Source organism: Haplochromis burtoni, unplaced genomic scaffold (assembly GCF_018398535.1).
Source record: "Haplochromis burtoni strain Fernald_Lab_line unplaced genomic scaffold, NCSU_Asbu1 Contig_65, whole genome shotgun sequence".
Lineage (NCBI taxonomy): Eukaryota > Metazoa > Chordata > Actinopteri > Cichliformes > Cichlidae > Haplochromis > Haplochromis burtoni.
The window spans coordinates 2,132,504-2,157,329 of NW_024582426.1; the positions used below are offsets into that span (position 1 = coordinate 2,132,504).

General features: G+C 39.9%; 3 protein-coding genes across 3 annotated transcripts in view; 2 read left to right on the forward strand and 1 right to left on the reverse strand.

Annotated features, from left to right (window-relative positions):
• Window positions 1-6,910: 6,910 nt before the first annotated feature.
• Window positions 6,911-11,319, reverse strand: spata18 (spermatogenesis associated 18). The gene is made up of 12 exons (XM_005923321.3): window positions 10,862-11,319; window positions 9,545-9,650; window positions 9,360-9,475; window positions 9,159-9,277; window positions 8,950-9,045; window positions 8,736-8,870; window positions 8,397-8,628; window positions 8,131-8,289; window positions 7,863-8,038; window positions 7,534-7,657; window positions 7,338-7,412; window positions 6,911-7,056 (listed from the first exon to the last, which is right to left on the reverse strand). Exons 1-12 carry the CDS (start codon window positions 10,946-10,948, stop codon window positions 7,000-7,002), a joined length of 1,482 nt encoding a protein of 493 aa, XP_005923383.1. The 5' UTR covers window positions 10,949-11,319; the 3' UTR covers window positions 6,911-6,999.
• A 603-nt stretch (window positions 11,320-11,922) lies between these two features.
• Window positions 11,923-16,987, forward strand: sgcb (sarcoglycan, beta (dystrophin-associated glycoprotein)). Its single transcript, XM_005923322.2, has 6 exons — window positions 11,923-12,028; window positions 13,034-13,243; window positions 13,334-13,519; window positions 13,643-13,834; window positions 15,058-15,186; window positions 15,270-16,987. Exons 1-6 carry the CDS (start codon window positions 12,014-12,016, stop codon window positions 15,468-15,470), a joined length of 933 nt encoding a protein of 310 aa, XP_005923384.1. The 5' UTR covers window positions 11,923-12,013; the 3' UTR covers window positions 15,471-16,987.
• A 798-nt stretch (window positions 16,988-17,785) lies between these two features.
• Window positions 17,786-24,826, forward strand: part of LOC102289376 (serine-rich adhesin for platelets) — a 16,323-nt gene continuing 9,282 nt past the window's right edge. Inside the window, exons 1-5 of the mRNA XM_042221336.1 lie at window positions 17,786-19,208; window positions 19,564-20,001; window positions 22,352-22,521; window positions 22,729-23,062; window positions 23,150-24,822. Coding sequence (XP_042077270.1) covers window positions 19,575-20,001; window positions 22,352-22,521; window positions 22,729-23,062; window positions 23,150-24,822 — 2,604 coding nt within the window. The 5' untranslated portion in view covers window positions 17,786-19,208; window positions 19,564-19,574. The remainder of the gene's footprint in view (window positions 19,209-19,563; window positions 20,002-22,351; window positions 22,522-22,728; window positions 23,063-23,149; window positions 24,823-24,826) is intronic.

The window sequence follows — 24,826 nt, forward strand, 5'->3', positions numbered from 1 at the left end:
CTTTCTTTCTTTCTTTCTTTCTTTCTTTCTTTCTTTCTTTCTTTCTTTCTTTCTTTCTTTCTTTCTTTCTCCATCATTCAGTTCTTCCATTCCTGTTGAGGGTGGGGGTGTTCAGGTTAAAGGCCAGTCGGACTGAAGAATGGCGCCAGGTTTGATCGCATGTTTCCATGCGAGTATCAAATCTTAGCGTAACAAGCCCCAGAGGAGCAATAACCTTCAAAACTCACACCTGCAGCCAGAGCACTCAGTTCTACCAGTGCTGCTCTGTAATGTAAATGTATACGATTCACATTCTGTTATTCACATTAATCACAGCATCCAGATGTGTTTTTCTACTATTTTTTTTATATGGAGAATTCCACCATTCAGGAGAGGGTTAATGCTTGAGGACAAGGTGCGGGTCACGTTCACCACCGTGCACAAAGCAGATCTTGTAATTACAGCACAGAGTCACAGCTCTACTTTGCAGCTGTGAAATTTTCCATTTGAATTGTAAATTGATTTTTCTTTGCCAAGCCACTGACATCAAGTTGATCTCTTCCATCCTCAAGAACAGGGAAAAGGTCAGGGCAGCCTCCAAGGCTTTAATGATGTGTTAAAAACTGTTCTGTGGAAAATTATGAACCAGACCGCCTCACTCTGGGTCCTGCTTTTGTGTCACCGCTCTCTTAAAATCTTCAAAGGCAGATCACAGAAAGCAGTTACATGGTTATTGTTTGAATAGAGGCGGACAATAGTTCCCAAATGGCACATATGCTGTGAGATTTGGTAAAAATTATATATTATTAGATTTATCCACGCTCATTTCCCCTTTAAAAAAAATCCTCTAAAGCTTGTCAAAGGAAAGTTCAGCCACTTCCACAGGTGGGAGGTATACGCGGACACATAAAAGGTGCTATTTGACAGCAAGGAGATTAGTATGGAGGAAGATTTGCTTAAATGACAATTAACCACCAGTGCAGATGACCTGCCACCTAAAAAAAATGGGGGAAAAAATTGAAATTGTTGTTAGAAAACAGAAAGTTACTTCTCAGAGAAACATATTTGGATCAATCTGAGCACAAGGCACCAAGACAGTTCACCGAGCTTTGTAAGAGCGGCAAGGTGATGGAATTAAGAACATCACAGCGTCGATCCAGATGCCATGCACGGTTTGCCAAAAGTGCCTTCGCTGACAGGCCGTTTTGTGCAGATATGAATAGAAGTGGCCTTAAATGTGCTTTGGCTGCAGATCATTTGATGTGAATGTTTTTTGCATTTAACCTGGTCACCGGGACATCTCAGTCTCCCTGAGTGACTGCTGATTACAAGTTCATCGACACGGGCATAAACCCAGAAACTATTGTAAACAACGTAATGAAAATCATTCGCCTTCCAAATATTCTTCTTTGCTTGTGATAGGCCAGATGTCTAAAGGATAACAGAGCATAAATGGGAAACAGTTTGGACAAATGTCTGCACGGGGAAAAAGAGAGTCCAGACTCAGTCGTTTTTCTTTATTTGATATGATAGCCGTCATAGAGACAGGAAGGAAGCGTTTATCCGTGGTATCTCTGGCACTGGATTTTGCTACTAAACATCTGATATCACTGGAACTGGGAAGAAGATCAGCCTATTCGCTCCGTAGCGTCCGTGAGGCAGATGCCTGCAGAGAGCCCGTTGCTATGACCTCACCCGCTGCTTAGTGCCAGGGAAGTCGCCCTTGGGTGTTACAGTGCTGCTGAAAATGGGATAAAACAGGGTGGGGTTTGCTTATCCACGAGGTCCACTTGCAGTTATTCACATACACACTGATGTATGAAGCCACAGTCGTAAACGCTGTTTTGCTCGCTACCTCTCTTTTGTCCTTCCTGTCATAAATTGTGAAGTCCTCCTGAGCAAAACCTGCATCCTGCTCCATTCCAGATGTGTTTAACGGGCTCTCCAGGCCTAAGACATCACTGCCTCTCTTGGAGACTCAGAAGCCTCCTTGACTTGCAGTGGCTCATTGACTCCTGTGTTGAAGAGTGACTCCATCATTGCTTCATATTTAGTCACTGTTGCTTTATTTTCTGTCATTCCTTCTATGCTCTGTTTTAGTTTTGCTTTTGATTTACAAACTGGAGTCTGGTCACCCATAACCATGTCATCATGTGCTCAGACATACAGCCTCATTAATATTTCCCTTCTGGCTGTGGGATAAGGGTGGGCACTCCTCAAGCTCGCTCTAGAAACTAGACCGCTGCCAGGACGTAGCAGGCTATGAAGAACCAGAGGAAACATTGCATGCTCCAGCAGCTCTGAGTCAGGCCTTTGCCACAAAAGTGGAAACTTTGGCTGGATTTCCAGCTCTCTATTGTCTGTTTAGGGTCAGCTCTAGGTTCTACTGTCTTCTCAAAATGGAGATTTTACCTGTAGTCACAAGGGAAACAGTAAACTGAATCTAGATATAGAGGCTTACTGTCTTACTCTCTATCAGTTAAAATGTACAAGGCAGTATTTGAGTATTTGTCATCTCTCAGAACATCTCTCTCTTCTCTCTTCTTCGTCTATCCATAGTCTGGTGTTCCTGTGTCCATGACCACATTTGACCACAGCACACCTGAGTAAACAATTCCCCCCAGACTCACAGGACAACTAAGCTGAAACAGTCCACTGCATAGCTCCATAGCAGGCCATCGCATGCGTTCCAGGAGCCAGGACCTCTCAGACGCATCATAGATCTGACAATACAGCTTTTGTTTAGGAAATTTGTTGTGGAAGCAGAGTAGAAGTTCCCACTGGTTTCAGTTTTTTTCCAGTACACATTCAAAGTCTCTTGGTATTCCTAATACGAGGCATAACAAAGGATTTGTTGTATTTTTGCGAGAGCAAACTTAAATTTGCCTGTCTCTATAGAAATGGCATGTAAGGTAAAATGGTAAATGGCCTGTATAGCGCTTTTCTAGTCCCTAAGGACCCCAAAGCGCTTTACACAACCTGTCATCCACCCATTCACACACTGGTGATGGCAAGCTACATTATAGCCACTCTGGGGCGCACTGACAGAGGCGAGGCTGCCGGACGCTGGCGCCACCGGGCCCTCTGACCACCACCAGTTGGCAACGGGTGAAGTGTCTTGCCCAAGGACACAACGACCGAGACTGTCCGAGCTGGGGCTCAAACCGGCAACCTTACGATTACAAGGCGAACTCCCAACTCTTGAGCCACGATCGCCCCTAAATGTAATGTAATGTAATGTAATGTAAAGCTACATGTAAAACTCTTCTGTCCTTAAAACCACTGGATAATGTTACACGCTTCATACAAACGAAAGCTAATGCTAAACACAACAATGTAATCTTTAATCAGCGACCACACAGACCAAATCTCTGGTCACAGCAGCTGAGTATAATCACCACGATTACATCTACTCAAAACAGCAAAAGCAGCTTTCTCATCAAAAACTCTCGATAATAGTGCAAGTTACATAATACAGCAAATAGCCAGCCAACACTGCACCACACAGTGCTGCAATTATTTGTGAGTGTGTAATTTCTGCTTAGCAGAACTAACACTTGATTTCCGATATTAGATATGGTTTTGAAGAGCTGACAGTATAATTGGTTTGACTGGTGGGAAGAAGGCCAGCAGACAGGGAGAGCTAATTAGATTTCAGGAATAAAAAATTGCCTGAACTGGGGTGTTGCTGCTGGGATTCTGCAAAGAAATTAGTCCAAGTGTAAAGATAATGTGTCAGTCTGAGCGCTATTATTCCTTTATACTTTTCACTTCTTTAAAAAAAAAACACTGCTTTAACAGGATAACGTTTTGTTTTGTATTTCTACTCAGTGCACAGTTTATTAGAAACATTTCATTTAAATTGCCACAATCCAGGGGTTTATCTGTTATAGTGCTGAGTTTTAGTATTTGAGACTGTTTGGATTTAGTTTTTATTCTTCTCAGTTTGTGCCTTTGCCCTCATATGCTATTTCCCACTATCTGAGTCGTGGTTTTAGGGTCAGTTTTAATTGTCTTTTAATTATTTCCTGTTTTACTTTGTAGGTTGGTTTTCTCGTATATTTTGGCCTAGTTTCACCTTCTGTTGATGATTTCACCTGTGCAGTGTATTTGCACACTGTGCACATGCAATAACATCTTTGCCCCTTTGTGTAAAGACATCTGTTGTGCTCCCTGATTTTTCTCGTGCTTCCTGTGCTGTTTTTTGGCTGGACTTCAGCTCTGTGTTACTTTGGGCTTTGCTTTTGCCAGTAAAGGCTCCTTTTCTCCTCCTCCAACTTCCATAAAACGTCGTAAAATGATTGCAGGCTTTTTGAAATTGCACAATTAATGTGATAACCCATGTTTTTTTTTAATTCTGTGTTGAATGATGGACTAAATCCACACTTAAATTGAGCTCCACACATTGCAGTGTTTTTACTTCTTGAGCTTTGATGGAGTAGCAGCATCCCCTATTGTTCAAACAGAGTAGTAGGAAATTCATTAAAAGGACTAGATGTTGTAGTCCCTGATAATGCATTGCTTTAAATGGCGAGAATCTTGACAGATGGCTGTTATGAGGAAAGACAGCCCAGAAACTTTACCAGCAGCACACATCGTTGTGTGCCTCAACTTTCCAGTCTTTTACCCAGGCTAATCTGCCATTTTTTTCCTTTGTTGGTTTAGGGAATTAGAGATCTGATCTAGATTATCATATTAAAATTTGGGACACATCGTCAGTAGTGGACCTTGGATTCATCGGGTGTTTCCGCCATTATTACTAGACACCCTCATCCAAGGAGGCCCTGCCAGGGTTGATCAGGCCCCGGAGAGTGCTTCCCACACCTCCCCGCCGGATCGGGCTGTAGGAATGTAATGCCATTTGAAAAGTATAAGACGCAGCAGCAAAAAAAAAAATATTGGCGACGGCCACCTCGTAGAAATACCTATGGTATGAATTTTAAACTAATTCGTCACTTTGTTCTCGAGTTATCACATTCACAAACTTGGCTGTCCACACCACATCAGCTGTTTAAAAATGGTTTTGGTGAAAACTGTCCCTTCTGATTTAACTGCATTACCATGCTGGACTGGGTTAAAAACGCCACTGCACTTTACAGGAAATGCCAGAGTCATCTCTATTTTCTGAGGCGGCTAAGGTCCTTCCACATCTATCGGACTATATGCTCGGGATTTTCTATGAGTCTGTTGTGGCCAGTGCTATCCTCCATACTGTTGCATGCTGGGGGAGCAGGTTAAGGGTCGCAGATGCCAACCGACTCAATAAACTGATCGGCAAGGTCTGTAATGTTGTGGGGATGGAGCTGGACTCCCTTAAGGTAGTGTCGGAGAGGCGGATGTTGTCCAAGATAAAGACAATGTTGGATAATACCTCCCACCCACTCCATGCTGGCTGGCCACAGGTGCATGTTCAGTGAGAGACTGAGATTACCAAAAAGCACCACTGAACGACACAGGAAATCATTCCTGCCCGTGGCCATCTCCCTGTGCAACCCCTCCATCTAATGCACTGTAAACACTGCAACAGTTACATCCTTCTTGTACATGCTGTTTACTACTCGGTAATGTTGCTGTCAATATTCTTGATATTTATTATTGAGTGATTTGTATATATTGTGCTATTTCTTAAATCTGTAACATATTGTATTGTTAAATAGTCTAGTCTTTTTCTGTTACTGTTACTGTAATGGAGCAAATGTAACCCAATTAATTTCTTTAGGGATTAATAAAGTATGCTGATTCTGATTCTGATGCTATATTGATGAAATTTATAAATGTTTTTTTTTTATGTCTGTAGGAAATTAATTGCTACACTGAACTAAGGCTACAGAAAAAAGTCTTTAATCAATATAAGATGATACATTACAAATCAGAAAATAGTTTGGAGTTGCATCAGCCATTTAATACAAAAAACAATCATATAAGGCAGCGGTCCCCAACCTTTTTTGCGCCACGGACCGGTTTATGCCCGACAATATTTTCATGGACCGGCCTTTAAGGTGTCGCGGATAAATACAACAAAATAAAACTAGTACCGGTACCGAAAAAAGAAGTTTTGTTCATAATACACCTGAAATGACCCAGGAAAACCGAGTTAACGATAAAAACGATAACAAAATAACGCTGAAAACCGATAAAAACCCTGAAAACCATACATTTCACACCTGAGCCTCAACTCTCGCGGCCCGGTACCAAACGACTCACGGACCGGTACCGGTCCGAGGCCCGGGGGTTGGGGACCGCTGATATAAGGCACCATTAAAGGATACTCGCATTGCAAACCAAATCACTGTAAAATCAATATGTTTTAATTCTTCTTTAATCCATTTGAAATAAGAAGACACGCACTGTCACACTGAATGCACCCGGATATTTTCCCCCCAAAAAACTACCACTGACCCTTCTGTTTTTTACAATGACGACATGAACAACTCTTTACGTTTTTAGTGGAAAAATCTCATCACCATCTTATCTGAAAGTCTGATCTGGTATTACATATGTACATAGAACAACAGCACCAAAAATAACGAAAAATATTAAAAGGATAAAAAAATAAAATAAGAATAACAACACAGCATCCAACAAACACTAAAAACACTGACCAAAAATCTGTAACTCAAGTACTGGAGGATGTTAAATTAGCACCAATCACTAGCACAGTAATACAATCTGCCACTGAAATGTTGACTGATAGTGTTGAGTATGGGTCCTAATTTTAGCACCAATAAAGTGCTAGTGTGCAGGTCTTTTTTGTTCCTGAAATATGCCTTTCCTTTAAGTTCCCAAGCATCACTACAATACTGTTAGTCAAAAATCAATAGAGTAAAATATAGTAGAACAACTGGTCAGTTAACTACAGGATTAATTTTGCTTAATCTATATCATCTTATGTCCTGTAAAGCATCCTTCCAACAATGCACACAGCCTTTGGTTGGTAAGGTTATGAATGGTTTCATTGCTTTATTTGGTAGAAGCACAAGTGTGACCATGCATTTGACTTTCAGCACATGTGGCCAAATGTCACAGGTGGCTAGCTCTGAGACGTCCAGGAGACAGGCTTCTTCTGCTGTTAAATGCCTAAAAAAGACAATGATGATGATTATACTTCCAGTTTTTGAGTAAGTTAAAGCTTAAACAAACCAAATTACATTTTAAAAAGTGATTCTGAAATACATACCCTTAGAGCCATGGGTATGCATGCACGTTGTTAGGTACAAAAAGTGAAAGGAATCATAATTTCATGAGTAGCTGAGCGATGTTATACCCAGGAAAAGAAAATTATCCCCTGTGTGACCAAAACTCCCAAGTTGTGCTTTTCTTTCTGTGTGGTTGGACTATTTAATATTATAGTGACTTACAAGGCTGCGAGTTGGGCTGAGAGAGCGAGAGCGCACAGGGCTGGTACTACTGCTTCTGCTGCGGCTTCGGCTCCACTGCAAAAACAGAAAAACCACCAGTATGCACACGAGCTTTGTATGCATCTTCGTGTCCTCACGTACCCTGTTAAATAACATCCAGTAATTGTGATATATTTAAACATTAAAAAACCAATACCAGAGCACCACTTCTAGTCACAGCCTCGCCCTTCACTATTACAGTGTTTCCTTCCATTAAGGCTGGCCACACATGGTACATCACCAGAGGAGCAGTGAACTCAGAGTCGTAGCTGCGCCGATACCTTAAGGGAAAGAGACAGGGGAGAGTTGGAAGTGTGCATCTAAGTGTTGTGGGTGACATCTACTGGTAGAGGCTTTCAGTGACAGGCTGAAGTTCAAGGAGTGATATTCTGTAGTGACTGTTTGCAGCATGGAAAACATGTTACTTAAAACTTTCCCTTTAAAAAATGAACAAATGACTGCTGGATGTACAAAAACAGGACTGACTTGATGTCATTGTATAGTTCTCCATCAGTGGCAAAGCCCAAGTCCAGTGGAGGGTCCAGTGTCTGCATGGCGAAGGCCACTCTGCATGCCTCTCTGATCAACGAACTGATGAGGACAAAGTCCACCTCTGGCGGGAAGGAGATCCGAGGGTTCACATTCATAGCATTGATGACATCCTGCAGAGATGAAAGACGATCATGGTTTCCCTCAGAACTACAGCATTTTGTTCATGAGTGTTGCACAGCACACATGAGACGCATCATCCTACATTGACGCTGGTCTGAACATCATAAAGGTCCAGGTTTCTGACGATGTAGTCCACAGCTGCATCTTCTAGACTTTCCGGCCCAAAGTGAGATGTGGACAGTGTCTTTCTGACTCGTAGCCTGAACTGACGGTAAGCCAGTTTTGCTGTCTTGAAGGATTCCTATAACAGGAAAGCAGGCAATACATACATTTCCATGAATCGCAGCAGACAGCAGATCAAATGATCAGCTCTGTGTACACACAGCTCTAAAATAGCTGCAGCCATACCACAACTGCAATAAAGATTATTCTCTGGACCATCTCCAAGTCAGAAATGTAGCGGCGAAGCAGGGCCTGGGCATCCAGACGCTCCACAGCATATAGGTCATTGAAGCGCGACACAAGGCGGGCGTGGCGGGAGGAGTTAGTGAGCTGGGCTCGGGTGGGTGACTCACTCCTTCCGGGGCTGGAAGAGCGGCTGTGCCTGGACAAAGGGCTCGGAGAACGACTCCTCACCAACCTGAGAGACAGAAAAAATCTAACATATTAATTATTTAAGACGCTGAACGGTGTCAGTGTGTGAGCGTGTAATGTTTGTGTGTGAGCGTGTAATGTTTGTGTGTGTACCTCGCTTGCAGCATGGCTTTCTCTGTGCTCAGGTAAGACACTTCGTCTCTCAACAGGCGAATCTGCCGCTCATAGTCATCGAGAGCTTCCAGCTTTCTCTTAGAAATGTCCACCTGCTCATGTGCGGATCTCAAACTGAAGCACAGACACACTTCACGTTAACAAAAAACTCATACGTGCATATTAAAACAAGTAAATCATCTACATCACCTACTCAGCTTTCAGTTGTAATATTTCATCTTCAGTGGCCAGAAAGGTGGTTGTAGACTTGCTCTTTGTCTCATCCAGTTCCTTCTGAGCATCAAGCAGCCTGTTTAAACAGATCGGTACCTGTATTTACTGACCAAAGTGTAGTTAAATATGAGCCATTGAAGCTGAGGTAAGAAGGTCTGACAGTTTTTTTTATCTATAATTTACACTCACTCTGCTCTGACTGACTCCAGCTGTAGCCGAGCGGAGCACAGCTGAGTCTCCAGCTTCTGCAAGTCATTCTCATGGGAGGCAGAGAGCTCCCTGATCTTTCTGTCCTTCTCTGCTGAATCCTAACATTTAAAAATGATGATATATATGTCATATATATGAACACTCTGACATATTTTCTGGTTTACTGATAGATGGAGTCACCTGGATGAGCTGTAGACTGGTGTCATCACTGACTGAGGGCCTCGCCATTGAGAAACAGGATCCGAGCCATGGTAGTAGACGTGTTTTCAGAGTGTCCACTCCAGCATAGTGTCCACCTGATTAGTGACAAAATGTTAGAATCTGTGCTCAATAAAATAAACATAATAAACTGATGAAGTTTGTACCTTCTGCAGCTGTAAGGTTGAGGATGGCAAACAGTTGGCCCTGGATTTTGGCGGTGATTTCAATCAGCTCACAACATCTGTTCAGATTCTGGTCACAAGAAATCACCTTGGAGGGTTAAAAAAAAAAAAGGAAACAAATTTATTTTTCCATTATCTTAACCACTTATCCATCATAGTCACATGGAGCCTTCCCAGTCACAGTGCCAGAGGTAGAGTACACGCTGTCTAGTACAAAGAAACAGACAACGATTCACTTAAAGCCTATTTAGAATCACAGATTTAGCTAACATATATGTTTTAGAACTGTAGGTGGGAAAATTGCATTTGATAAAAACTGCTTAAAAAGTTTGCAGACTCTGACACAAAACTAGGGTTTTAAGGCAATTGAAAAATAGCATTTCCCTGTGAATGTTATGTTATTGTCCACGTTTATATAGTCGAAGGTATTGCCCTGTTCTCCCATAATTTCATTTCTTAAGCTTCACTTTTCCTGACAGAAGGTTACAGGAAAGATTTATTCACAATTTAGCCAAGCAAAAAGTAGCTCAGCAAAAAAACTCCATTGTTTTATGCCGTGTACCTATTTATTATATTGAATTTATTTAAACAATATTTAGTTTAGGAGGTTTGTTAGGTCTGTTAGGGTACGTCTCCTAGATTTTCTTAAAAAAAATCAATATATATAATCAATTAATCGATATAGTACTATATTGTTATATTATATATATTATGATGGTTATTTCTTTATTACTTACTTATTACTCATTTTTACTTATTAGTTTCTTATTAGCTTTATTTCGTGTTAGCTGTAAACACTCGAAGGCATTTGATGCCTACGTTTGAAGTTATTGCCTCTACAGGAAGAAAGAGGAAGTGAACCATCTCAACCTGAGGTAAATATCTTTGGAGCTGTCTAAAAGTACCCATGGCAACCGGCGTCCATACCAACCAAACTCCACTGGGAAATCAAATCTAAACAAATGCATTCCTTTGCTGTATTTTTTTAAAATGATTTAAAGCGTTTCCAAACTGCCTGTAACAGTTTCATTTATGATTATAATAATAAAGTGGAACAAAACAAATGAAAATCACAGGTTTAACGAATAAAAATCAGTAATGGACGAGAGCAGACAAACCTATTTGTCATGTTCTGAAGACGAGGATGCTCATAATATATCTGAAACCCTTTGGCTAAAAGGTTCAACTGTATGCAAATATACCAATTCAGTGGATCGTGATCATGGAAATAGGACTGGCTAACACGGATGAAGTTGTGTGGTCAGATTTAGGTCAATCATGACTTATTGATGAACTTACATGGTAGTCCTTGTGCCAACTCTCAAGCTTGTCCTGTAAGACGCTGAATGAAGATGTGTTGGTCAATCTCCTTAAAGTGTCAGCCATGTCGATCCACAATCCTCGGGAGGTTTTAAAAATCCCCAGGAGGAGGCCTGCAGCAGTAGCAGCAGGCGGAGGGGGGTACGTCTTAACGAGGAGTGTAGTAAAAATTCCTGGACCGGCAGCTTTCTGCACCTGCGACACGAATGCCAAGCGCCGCCTTCAGTTGTGGCAACCGAGTGAGGAGACGACGGGAGCAACGAACGCAGGGTTTAAATAAATTACTCCCGTCTCAGTCAGGCCTCTGCAGACTGTGGTCTCCCCCCAGATGTAAATACGATCGTAATGACATCCTGTTAAACGAAACCAATACCGAGGGAGTTAACTAACCCCCCTTGGGGTCAGGTGCTGCTCGAGTGGCGGTGTTGGGTCAAATCCGATTATACGATAATATGACATACTAAATTAAATGTGCAGTTCATTGTTGTATCTAAAATAATAACTGGAATAGTTATGTGTGTTGTACTTATGTATTGTAATCCAGATCAAATTTAGCAATCATTTCAATTAATGCCTTTAAATACGTTATCCTAAATATGACTTTTTGAGTGTATGATCACAATTGTATCACAATTTTTTGTGATAAAAAATGATCACTATGCTATGTACAGCTATGAAATATATATAATTAATAGTAATGTTATTACTATCTATCTATCTATCTATCTATCTATCTATCTATCTATCTATCTATCTATCTATCTATCATCATCATCATCATTATTATCATTATTATTATTATTATTATTATTTAAGAATCGTGTCCGCTGCTGACAGTTCACCTGTGGAAAATATGAATGGACCGTTTCTTCTATTTTAGGATTTTTCTGTCATTGGCTGGCTGAGTTTGGAATATGCCATTTTTCAATGTCATCAAAAAAAATTTAATAGATTTTTTTATTTATCTGTTTTTTATATTTATTGTGTATGTATTTGTTTTCTATAGTCAAGTCATATTCAACTACCATTCAGTCAACAACTAAAAACATAATCATTATGGAGTACTGTCCCCTTTATCTGTGAAAAGTGGTTTGCTCCGAACTCTCAGCAAGCAGAAGAGGGAGGGTCAACATGGCGTCTGAACAGGTCCGTTATGTTCTGTATTTCTTGTTATTCTTGTGTTTTTCTCCGCCTTTTTTGCATTTAGTTAACGGAACACTTATATATATATATGTTTCTAAATAATACGGAATATAAACTGGATTAATTTTTTTTTTAAAAGCGTACTGGGCTTTTGTCTTGGCTCTATCGGAATATCAGTGTAACAGAAAACATTAGTGGCCTCTGCTATGGGTAGCGAAAGCGTCATATGGAAATAAATAAAAATCTTATTCTTTTACTAGACCTGCTGTTTGACAGCGAATTTATTACAACACTATGAAGAGAATAAAACTATAGCTGTGTAATATTGATACAGCGGAGAGCAGGTTATTTCCATTTTGCTGCCAAAATGAGTACAGTTTATTTTTAGTTATGGCCAGCGACAGGCTGTCGCGGGTATTTAACAGATGCAGAGAGGACATTGAAAACAGGGACGAACTAAAAACTTTAATTTAAACCTAAAAAGAAAGTAGAGGCGATTCAAAAAGAAAAGAAAGTCGAGAAAATACAACAGTTGGTGCGTAAACGTGAGATTCTGGGTAAACCAATCTCAATAATCAATATGTGCTCTAAAGCTATAAAATTAGGCCTATGAGTGGATACTCTCAAATACACCCTAACAACTGTGTAATTACATTGTAAAAAGAGGAAAGGTTGTTTTTACTTTCCATTAAAACAACATGAAGGTGTTAATTAATTTAAAAATGCATGCATGTAGCTTTCATTTCTTTCTCCGTTAAAATACTCATAGGTCTTCTTATTTATAAGTTCTTACAGTATAATTAGTTTCTCTAATTGTTACTACCATTTCTTGCTATAACTACATTTTAAGTGTTTACGTTTAGAAACAGTAAGTACTTCAAGTAATTCAGTAGAGTTACGTGGTAAATGTGGGACAGTTACACCATAGATTACAGGTTTTATTATCTGTTATTACTTGTTATTAAGACTGTAAGCATTAGACCTCAGAGTTTGTTTTCTGGCTTCTAGGAAAGCTCCAATGGGCCAGTGAAGAAGTCCATGCGAGAAAAAGCCATAGAACGCCGTACTATCAACAAGGAGCACAACAGTAATTTCAAAGCAGGCTATGTACCCATAGAGGAAGAGCGTCTTCATAAGACAGGGCTAAGAGGACGCAAAGGAAACATGGCTGTGTGCATCATCATCATCCTCTTCCTCCTCGCCTTAATTAATTTAATTGTGAGTACCTAAAACATCAGTGTATTTGTCTGTGTGTTGCTTTTTTTTAGTGTGTGATCTGTATATTTTGTGCATGCTGTCGCCTCACAGATCACATTGGTTATATGGACAGTGATCCGCATCGGTCCGAATGGCTGCGACAGTATGGAGTTCCATGAGAGTGGCCTGCTGCGCTTCAAACAGAAAGCAGACATGGGTATTGTCCACCCGCTGCACAAGAGCACAGTAGGAGGCCGTAAAGACCAGGATCTGGTCATTGTTGGTAACAACAACCCGGTGAGCAATACAGAGTGTGTTACAGAGTTTAGTAAAAGCTGAGGATCGATAAAAAGACAAGAAAAGCCCATAATGCACACACATTAAAAACTCTCCTCTTTTATTTAACATGTGTTGCTACAGGTAGTCTTCCAGCAAGGCACTACAAAGCTGAGCGTAGAAAAGGACAAGACCTCAATCGTCAGTGATGTCGGCATATCCTTCACAGACCCTCGGACCCAGACCACATTCTTCAGCACTGACTTTGAAAACCACGAGTTTCATTTGCCCAAAGGAGTCAAAGTCCTCAGCGTTAAAAAAGCTTCCACAGAAAGGGTGTGTACGGTTTCCAGTAACTCACTGATGGGTGCAATAACAAAGTATTTCATTAGTCCTGTCAGTGTTTTATAACCTGCACCAAACATTAGCTAATAATCCATAAAGGTAAAGCAAAACAGCATATTTACAGAACATGGAAAAGTCCCCATGAAGATGCTGAACTTCATCAGTGTAAACAGAAGAAAGGCTCAGTTATGAATTCATCTTTTAACCTTGTGAAAGTTGTTTTCACAAATCTACTTCAGATCTAAACATTCATAGACGCCACATCATGTGAAAGTTTAAACAAAACTGGACTATTCTAAAGAAATATATTTAAATCTGAAAATCTCGAAAGTCTATGGAGGGATATAAAGTTTACAGTTCACCATGACTCCAGTTTATCAGAGGCTGAGAGAACCTGACAGAAAAAACAGGTGTGCAAAGCTGCTAAACAAAGTTTCAAGAAAATCCGTAACAGAGCTGAATTCCAAGCAGTGGTGCCTTTCAAAAGATTCAGAATAAATAATCACAAACAAATAGGTTTGCGACATATTTGTGACGCAGGTTCCAAAAACACAGCTAAAGTTAGAAAAATTAATTTTTTACTTTTTTCCTAAACTTTCTAAACTTCTACAATAACATGCAAAAAAGATTTAATTTATATTTCTTTATTTTCTATGAATTTTTAACTTGAAGATGTCAAAAGATGCATATTTGTTAAATTTAGTAACAATAAACTTTTGTGTACACTTTTGTAAATGATTAAACTTCTGATAAAAATGCCACTAGATCTACAAGAAACTGTCAGTTGACCACAGTGAACACAATTGTATTACCACAAGCCAAAAATGGAAAAGTTGCCAGCATCACAGAGGAAGCAAATTTCACTGGCTAACTGCCCAGGTCACACCTCAGGCACATGTGGCTGCGCTGAGCGGGGGGTTCCCTCCTCATCCAGGCTAGCTGGAAAAGGCCCAGCACAGAGTGTGCACATAGTGTGCTATTTATTTTCACATTATACTGTGTAATAAACTGCTTAGTGACCATACAGTAGCCTTAAGAGATATTTGCAGCCATGCTGCATCACATTTAATAAGTGGAGGAAAAAATATTCGTTAAAAATGTCTTTCACAATATCGTTTTTATTTGATTTTATTTTTTAACTTTTTTGTTAACAGTCTTGTGTTGCTGCTCATAAAATTATATTCTAAACTTCATATTCTCTCTGTGACTTTTAGATCACCAGTAATGCAGCATCTGACCTGAACATTAAAGGAGACTCTGCCATCATTCGTGGTAACGAAGGGGTCAACATCATGGGTCGGACAATCGAGTTCAAAATGGGTGGAAACATTGAGCTCAGAGCTGTGAGTATGGAATTTTTCCTACAATAAAGCCGATCGAGTAAAGGGCCAGAAGATCGATGAGTAATGATGATTTGTCTTCGCAGGAGAACAGCATCGTGCTCAATGGATCGGTCATGTTCAATGCCACGCGTTTTCCTAACTCTGCAGGAGATCTGTATTTCAATGAAGGTCAGGAGAGGTACAAGCTCTGCATGTGTGAAGATGGAACTCTGTTCCGTGTGCGGGTGAAATTTACCAACATGGGCTGCCAGACTTTAGATAACCCATGTAAGAAGGCTCACTAGGACTGGAATCTGCTATTGCATCTCAATCAGTCCACACTGAATTCAGATAAACCACTTTCAAATTTATTTTTGATAGTGTGGAGCTCTAATATATAGGACATTCATAATGGCTTGGGCATAATATCTCTGTGGGTCATGTGTCAAATTCTGTGTTTCTTATTATTTTTGCCACTTGGCCAAAGATAAAAACCGTAGTATTTTATTTTTCTGCAGATTTGCCAACTTGAGATGATATCAGTCTATGTTACTTCTATATAGTAGGACATGAAACACTACACGTACAAAGGCTAATGTACACTATGGAGCCCTACTCTCAAAAACTAGATTTAACTCTCTCTGGGAAGCTGGATTTAAGAAATAAATGTTTCAAGTTTACATTTTTTGAAAATGTTTAGCGCCATCTGGTGCCAGTATAGAACATGACATCACCAGGGCATTTCATTAGTTTATGTTAGCTAACTAATCACAGAACCAGTAACTCAGGTGATAATAAGGACACTAAAACCAAAAAAAGCAGGGATCAAAGGGGATCACTTTTTTATTGCCCCTGGCTGCAATGATGCATTTTATGTTAAAAAAACCAAGGAAATGCTGATCAATTTCACTTTTTGTCTCTAAAGCAGTAATTGGTTCTTCGTTAATTAGCTAGCTGCATTGAAACAGGAAAATCCACCTGTTATCTGTAATGTTTGGGTTCATAAAGCACTTTCTAAATGAGCACTGAGTGGAGGAGAGCTTGTTTGAGTCAAGTAACAGGTTGTTTTACCAGACCAACAAGCTGGTGTTAGAAACTCAGGTTTTTTTCCTCGTCTGGCCAGATGTACCTAGCAGCGCAATCAGTTAAAGGCCACAACCTGCGATCAAATTTATGCAATAAAATTTATGTATGTTTTTATGTATGTTGTGTTGTAAACTGTTTGGATGTGCATAGGAAAAGAGACTATTTTATTGCATAAATAGTGCTGATTGCATCTTGCAAACATCTGTTTTGCCAGCTGATTGTGCTTCTAGGTACACTCACCTACTGAAGAAACGGTGCGGTATCGGACAGCAGCGTGTCGGTCTGGTGAACCACCTGTCACCTGACTCAAACAGGGTCTCCTCCACACAGTCCTCATTCATAAAGTGCTTTATAAACCTTTGTAAACGAGTGTTGGTCACCTACTGTGCCTAACAGGAGGATTTTACTGTTTCAATGCAGCTAGCCAAACAACAAGGGAACCACTTATTGCTTAAGAGACAGAAAGTGAAACTGAATATAGCCTTGTTTTTGTTTTTTTTTGATAAAATTTATTGTTGCAGCCAGGGACAGCACAAAAGTGATACCCTTAGACTGCTTTTTAGTTTTAGTGTCCTTATTCTCACCTGAGTTACTGGTTACTAGTTAGCTAACATAAGCTAATGTAAGTCTATAAGCTGCAACCATACACAAAATTCACGGTTCGGTTCGATACTTTGGTGTCACGGTTCGATATTTTTTCGATACAAAAAATGTTCATGCTTTTTTAATTTGTCATTTATTAAAATTATAAATATATATTTTAACTCAAAAGTACAGTTTTTAAATTTAATGTTGCTGAAACAACAAAGTAATAAAAAAAAATCTATCTGATCGAGAAATCACTCATCTTTGGAAAAGAGAGTTTATTACAGAGAAATGGCTCTTTCCAAAATAAAAGCTATACTATACGCTTCTTCTGGGCTATATTCTCAGCAGCATATTAAACATATCAGGTCCCCATAAGGAGAATCATGTGCTAACGGCTGTCTAAATGACTCGGGTAAAGTTTGTAGCATGCATGCTTGTTGTTTTTGTCTGCTTCCACTTGTCTTTGCACTAGGATGATGTCGGCGTAAATGTGCAGTCATATTCGTTGTGTTCCCACTAGTGCTGTCAGCGTTAATCTCGTTGAAATGACGTTAACGCCACAACACGGCAAATCTCCGTTAACGAGCTACCGCGGATCGCCCCGTGCGTGGGGCTGGACAGCCAACACGTTAACGAGCTAACTGCGCTAACGCACTAGTTCCCACCAATGTAATTGAGCATTGCGTGGCACATCCAACATACTGTTTTACTTTTGTCCATACAGGGTCATACGTCACATGAAAACCAAAATAGTTCCAAACGCCAGATCTGAATGAGGGTGGGGAGGTTCAATTTGCCATGTTGCAAGGAGAGCTTAACTTCTGTCTCGCTAGCTTGCCCTGCGCTCAGTGAATCTGCGTTCGACTACTCCGCCTAGGCTGCACTGTCGAGCGCAGATCCACTGAGCGCTCAACACAGACAGCATCGTCAGAAGGAAAGTTGATAAAATAAATTAAAAATTTTGTATTGTTCAATACATATGCGTACCGAACCGAAAGCACTGTATCGAATGGTTCAATATCGATACGAGTATTGTTGCACCCCTAGCAACCAACCAACCCGGTGATGTCGTGTTCTGTACTGGCACAAGATGGCGCTAAACAAGATCAAAAAATGTAAACTTTAAATAGTTCTTCCTTCAATCCTCTGAGTTAAATCTATGTCAGTTTTTGAGATAGTGTAAATTAGCCTTTATACATGTAGTGTCTCATGTATGCTTTATTGGTATTATTATTGTTTTCACTCCCCTTTAGCAGTAATGAGCAGATACAATATTTATTTTTTTGGCTTGCCGTCCAGTATTAATAATATAAAAACCCTATATGGGGTTTGTCTAAGATCCCATTTGCCGTTTCATTATTCCGGGCAGCTGTGTGATATTTTCTGTCATATTAGCTGACATGTGGAAGACACTACACGACTGTAATGATGTATGTAAAACTTGCAGGTAATGCAATGCACAGAGTTAATGATAAATTGTTATACATGATACATTTTAAGCCATCCAGTGATGCTAAAGCAGAGTAGGTTTCTTTCTGCATATCTCGGGCTGTTTATCATGCACGTGCCAATGGATATACAAGGGACTATATATCATTAGATATATGTGTAATATTTTAATTTTGTTGCAAAAGCTTTTTTAACAACAGAAGAATACAATATTGAAAAAACAGTGTGCACTACATTCTGCTACAGATTAATGCAAATGTTGAGAATTTTAGTTCATCAGCTACTGTGGGTACAACCTATATGGGGTTGTTTGAATTTTGTGCAATATAATATATAATATTTGACTTTGCTTTGGATTGTCTTGTCTGTTGTCAACTGATGTTAACGATTACTGATGTTAACGTCAATAGTTGTTCTCAGAGCACAGACTTCATGCCTGTCATGAAAGAACAGCTTATTTGATCGAAGAAAAACCGAAGAAATAAATATTGCGACCAGCCTTATTTGGAAATTTGTCCAACGTTTCATTGGCATGTTTGTTTCAATAAAGAAATGTGTTGCTATGTGAAAAGTGTTATCATTGTTTCAGTAAATGCGCCCACGGTCATTTAAAACCATAAAAGCGTACTGCGCCTCATTATAGCGCTTTATTGTCTAATAGAATGCAAAGTATGAAGGTTTGGTCTTCGCCATAAACTTACACCATCACAGTAAGACTGTGACAGTAAGACATTAACCAGATGTGTAAATGATTGAATGAATCGCAGAGCAGCTTCTTTGGGCAGGGATGTGTTAAGCTAGACGCAGCAAAATACACCTCAGACTTCGATCAGAACTTGCTTGAGACAGCTGAAGTAAAGCTCTCCGGGTGTGAAGAGTCACAAGGTTTCATGTCAGTTTGGCAAAGAGTGGATGCACAGGTGAGTCTTCAGTTCATTTACTGTGTGTTTACTTTTATATTGAACCTTTTTTAACCCATCACTGGTGATGAGCCTAACCCGAGGTTTTAGAAAAAGAGAAAAACCTTTTATGGGTAAATATATAAATACTTTTAGATGTGTGTCCATTAGGTTGTCTTTCAAAAAAATAAACTTACATATTCAGATTGCATAGTGTTTAGGTTGGGCTCATCACCTATTATAACGTAGACCTCATGTTCATGTAATAGCTTCATTTTTATTGCCGTGAATGCTAATCTAAACCTATCTGTGAAGCAAAAATAGTTCTTCCTTTTTAATTTATTTCTAAGTGCAATGTGACAATCTGTACTCTCAGGGCAGCTTGTGATGGCAGCACCGCAGGGGCCTTTTTTGGCCGCTGTGTTAGTCCTTGTGTCTTCGCTTCTCTGCTCCTCTTCCTCACCTGCATGTCTGCAGTCCTGCACCTGTCAGAGTGCTTTCCTGTTGAACTGTTCCTCAGCTGGCCTTTCCTCGGTGCCCCAGCACATCCAGGACTCTGTCACGGAGCTGGACTTTTCTCATAACCTCCTCAAATCTGTAACATTTCACCAGCCACATTATAACCTCAGGAGTGTGTGGCTGGGAAACAACAGTATCACACGTTTGTCCCTGTGCACTGGAGGAAACCTCGGTGGTCAACATCTTAGAGATAAATATCGCTCAAGACCTTGGACCAGACGGAAATGTGTATCTTGGGCCCCCACCCTGCAGCTGCTCTCTGTTGAGATGAATCAGCTACGCCAACTCCCAGAGGGTGAGTCAGTGTTATATGGTTGTAAACTAATAAATAAAACACTGTCAAAGCACATAAACATACACATTTTCACACGGATAAAAACTGCTACCAGTCAGCACTAACTGAAAACCTGAAAAATTTAATTAATTTCATTTAAAAGTAATTTCACTGTCAGGTGAATCTGCAGGTGTTTTAAAAGATTTCAATATCACTTAGCATTATATATGCAGTGCAGTATTTCCCGGTGCTTCAACAACACTCATCTGCTATAGAAGAATTGTGTTTTCTGGTGAATTTTCATCAAACTTTCATCTCATGCAAGGGAAAATATTTAAACTGCTGTAATAAGAAAGAACTGGAAAAAAAATTATAAAAAGTACAATTTAGCACGAATAGATCGTGCATAACATTAGCAGCAGTTTAAGTTTGTAGCTAATTTTTGCTGTAAAACTCAAGGCAGCTTCTTAGTAAGGGAAAAAAATATACGTGTTTAGCATTGATTCGACAGGTATCTATTCGAAGGATGAAAAATCATTACTTTTAAATCCATCATATCATTTGGTGTCCAAATGATGATAGCAGTGAATGCTTTCTAACACTGTTGCTCCAGAATTGTTTGGTGTTTAGTTTAGTTAACATCCATTTAATATTCATGTGTCATTTTGAGTCCATAATGCACATTTTTTGTTGATATTATCATCCTGAAAGAGATCACTCTCTTGAGAAAACCTTCCTAGTAAGGGGAATCAAACCATGTAAGCAAAATACGTCTCCCAGAGTAAGAAGCCACTTTTCGTTTTACAGTAGGATCAAAGGTTAAAGATTTTCCTTTAATGTGTCAACCATTTGTTTATAACAATCCACTACAAGTGTAACATTTCCCACAAAAATGTAATGAAATGTAAGTATAAAGAGAAGAAGGTTGACTCAAGCAAAAGTAAAACTACCTGAAAACTGCTCTTCATTACAGTGCTTTAGTAAATATGCTTACTGTACTTTACAATTCTGTTGAACTTGCACATACTGCAGAATTTAATAATCCTACAAACTACAATCACAAAATCTTAGACATTAATATCAGCACAATTCTCAGCCAATATGAGTAGCAACCCATCCTAACATACTGGTCTTGCAAATTGCAGCGATATAACAATATTACATAGTATTCATAAACCACACCCAGTACATTTTGAGGTTGGTTACATGACTATGGCTGACTGTTATCTTGGGTGGAACATAAACAGGTGGTAGAAAAACTGACATATTAAATTTAACCTTCAGTATGGAACTAGTCATGCAAGTCTCTTGTAAACATCTAAAAGTGTTTTGACTTCCAGAATCCAGACTTCCAGATTATGAGACAATTTGTTCACACTAGTTAATTGGGCCATAACTTATTGTTATCTTTAATATTAGGTAATAATATATAATGGTAAAGTTGCACACTCCTTAAAGGCACACCTTTAATTTCCTCATGGAATGTCATTGAGAAATGTCCATGAGTCACACTGGAAAGATTGGTCCACCTTGCCACCATGTTCAGGTGGGTTTACCTCAAAGTCCATAGTGTAATAAATCTGTGAGATTTATGCATGTCAGTTACTGTTCTTTTCATATAAACAAACCACCCCACTGATATGCTTTATCTTTAGTACTTTGCTCCAGGCAGAAATAAACCACCGCACGTAGTTCCCCTGTACAGCCTCCAACCAGTCCCTAAAAAGGTGGAAATAGAATACAACAGAACAGCCCTTTAGTGTCATTATACATGTACAATGAAATTGTGGAATGTTGTGAATCACACAATGCCACTTTTCCTGGGCATTGTCATGTTTCTCCTCTTTCTCCTTGGTTGAACATGTGAGTGTTTCAAAGGAAAGCATTCACTATAAGTCTTCTAATGGAATGTATAGACCGCCTATTTACTTAGCAAGAGCTCTGTTGACAATCATAGACCCTGTTCTATTTGGTATTCAGATCACAAAACCTTCAGTGCCTCTCTAATGAAGCACAGATCCACAGTGCTTTTCCTCAGCACAGCAGTCTCAGGGAGATTGTCTCTACTGAAAAGGAGGAGCCAGCAGAAAATGGCCATAAATAGACATATTGTAACACTATTCATTGTGAAAACAAAACAATTTGATTTTGTTTTTCATTGATGAGCTCCACACTGATTGAGGCTTATGTTTCACATTATATAATGTCAGCCGTGTTAATATGGCAGACCTGCAAGCAAATTGACAGAGAGGACAAGAGCCAGACAAACTTGTTGTTATTACTGAAAATCTGGAATACAGAATACATGTCTTGCTGTCTATGGGAGCTACCCAGTAATCTCTAAATGCAACTCTGATTTTCTGTCATTCAGGGCTGGAGGGTATTGAATCCTTGGAGGTTCTGCAACTCTCTTTCAACAGGATCTCAACTCTACGACTGGGAGAACTTAGCCATCTTCAGCAACTGAAAGAGTTACACTTACAACATAACCTCATCACAAGTCTCCATCCACAGATGTTTCAGGATTTACCACAGCTCAAAGTAAGACAGTTTGTTGTTGTTGTTGTTGTTGTTGTTTGTTTTTGTATTTTGGGGCCTTTTTGTGTAAATACAGGTGATTGTTTTTCAGATATCTGTTCAAAAGCTAGACTTAAAACCTTGATGCCTACTCTAACTAACTGATAATGTCAATATCTAAATTGCAATTTGTTTTGCCAGTCAAACTCATCATAAATATTGCCCTCAAAGGTCCTAGATCTGAGCTTCAACATGTTGACCAGCATCCATCCTTTAATGTACCTCACCCTGCAAAACATTGGAACAGAAGTTAGGCTGCTTGGAAACAGGTGGCAGTGTGACTGCAGGATGCACAGTCTAAGACGGCGGATAGCCTTTGACAGCAACAGAGGCCTGCAGGTCTGGAGCATCATGTGTGCTTCTCCATCCACCCTCTCAGGCAGAGATCTGCTTCAGCTGCAGGATGATGAACTGAACTGCCTCAGTACTGGTAACATCCCAGAGCTCCATCAGGATGTGACAGTCCACAGGGGCTCTGAGATACTGCTGTCCTGTTCAGCAGAAGGTAATACATCAAAATGATGCAAAAATGTTTAATGCATATTTAGCAATTTAAACTGATAATACTGCATATCAATGTGATCTTTTCCAGACTCAGTGTGGTGGACGCCCAATGGTCAAATGTCTGTGAACCAGTCTGATGGTGGTCTGCTCATCAGTGACATCACAGAGAGTGACACGGGACTGTATGTGTGTGTGTCTAAAGAAAAACAGGTTGTGTCTGTTTTTAACCTCCAAATCAGTAAAATAGGTGGTGCAAGAAGAAAACCTAGAAGTTTGTCTGAAACCAGCCAATACATAATCCAAGCAGGCCCCACAAAGAGTGTACGTAATGGGACAAGTCCAGGAGCTGGAGCAGTTACTCAGTCTGACTTGGCACTGGCTGTGTGTCTATCTATTTTCATCACATTTCTAATTGCCTTTATCCTTGGAGTCCTTGCAAGACCGTGTATTGATGCTCTTTGGAAAAGAGTCACCGAAAAGAACATCAATACACGGTCCCGTGAAACTAACTCTGCAGTCTCTGTAGAACAAACACAATATGACAATGAGGCCTTTTCCACTGGAGAGGAACTAGAAAGGACAGGACATCACAGGGAAAGGAGAGTCACATTTACCACTGTAGACTACAGAGAACATGGCAACGTACAGTACTATGATACTGTAGTCAGTGACAATCCGGAAAGCATCAATAATGATGTAGTGATTGATTGTGAAGTTAGTGAGGCTCAGAATATTAAACATACTCCTGAAGATTCAGGAAATGAAAGTAGCTCACATCAGAGCAATTCAGAGGGTAGACTAAATGATGGCAGAGATCACACTACTGCTGGACATAGGCACAACATGGAGTTTGAACCCATCCCAGATCCTGTTGAACTAGAGGAAAAGAGAAGCCTATCTTCTTCAAGCTCTGATTCTTCACTATCTGAAAAAGAATTCAAAGAGCACCACACAATGCCTAAGGCTCCTAAGATGACAAAGGACCCTTTTCAACAGAAAACTGATTTCTCAATACTTACAAAAGAAGAGGTGCCACAAAGATCACTAGAAGGCAAAAGTAAAATGCCTGGATTTACCTCTGAGCCATGGTCACCACACACAACAGACCCTGGTTATTTAGAGGAGAATGAAGAACTATTTGAATTTAGTGATTCTGTTCAAAGTCCATCTCCCAGGTCAGGCAGTATAATTGGTTCTTCTAATAAGTCAAAACTTACTGTGGCAACCCCTTCCAAAAAACACAAGCGGGATTCTGTGTCCAGTTCCAGCTCAAACAGCAGTGAGGATGAGTCTACACTTTACAAAGCCAACTCTGACCAGCAAATCAAGCCTGCAGTGAAACCAGAGCACTCGTTTTCCTCCGATTCCAGTGACAGTGATAAGGAGCCAGACCAGCACACAGTTAAGCTAGAAATTGATAAAGATAGCACAGTGAAAGTTAAACCAAAGCCGCGGACAAAGTGGCGTGATGTCTATTCGGATACCAGTCAGAATAAGAATCTGGACGCCAAAGCACCTTCACTATCTATAAAAGATTCATCCTCTTCCAGCAGTGACAGTGAAGCAGATTCCAAAGTACACTCAAGTATAGACAGAAAAAGCCAAATCAAAGAGCATTCACACATCACTGCTCCATTACCGGAGTCAAATTCATCTTCCAGAAGCATGAGGAAAGATTCAGATATCAAAGAACCTTCATCAGCCTCTAGTTCATCTTCTAGTAGTGAAAGTGATGATGAAGCAGGCCACAAAGTGCAGCAGGTTC

What these genes read in the sequence shown, in the direction of transcription:
- sgcb (XM_005923322.2), top strand. An exon ending in TCGCCTTAATTAATTTAATT is followed by an intron (nt 13,244 to 13,333) that starts GTGAGTACCTAA and finishes GTCGCCTCACAG; the next exon opens with ATCACATTGGTTATATGGAC. An exon ending in AAAAAGCTTCCACAGAAAGG is followed by an intron (nt 13,835 to 15,057) that starts GTGTGTACGGTT and finishes TGTGACTTTTAG; the next exon opens with ATCACCAGTAATGCAGCATC.
- spata18 (XM_005923321.3), bottom strand. Translation starts at nt 10,948, where the DNA reads ATGGCTGACACTTTAAGGAGATTGACCAACACATCTTCATTCAGCGTC. An exon ending in GTTGGCACAAGGACTACCAT is followed by an intron (nt 9,651 to 10,861) that starts GTAAGTTCATCA and finishes TAACCCTCCAAG; the next exon opens with GTGATTTCTTGTGACCAGAA. An exon ending in CTGGAGTCAGTCAGAGCAGA is followed by an intron (nt 9,046 to 9,158) that starts GTGAGTGTAAAT and finishes CTGTTTAAACAG; the next exon opens with GCTGCTTGATGCTCAGAAGG.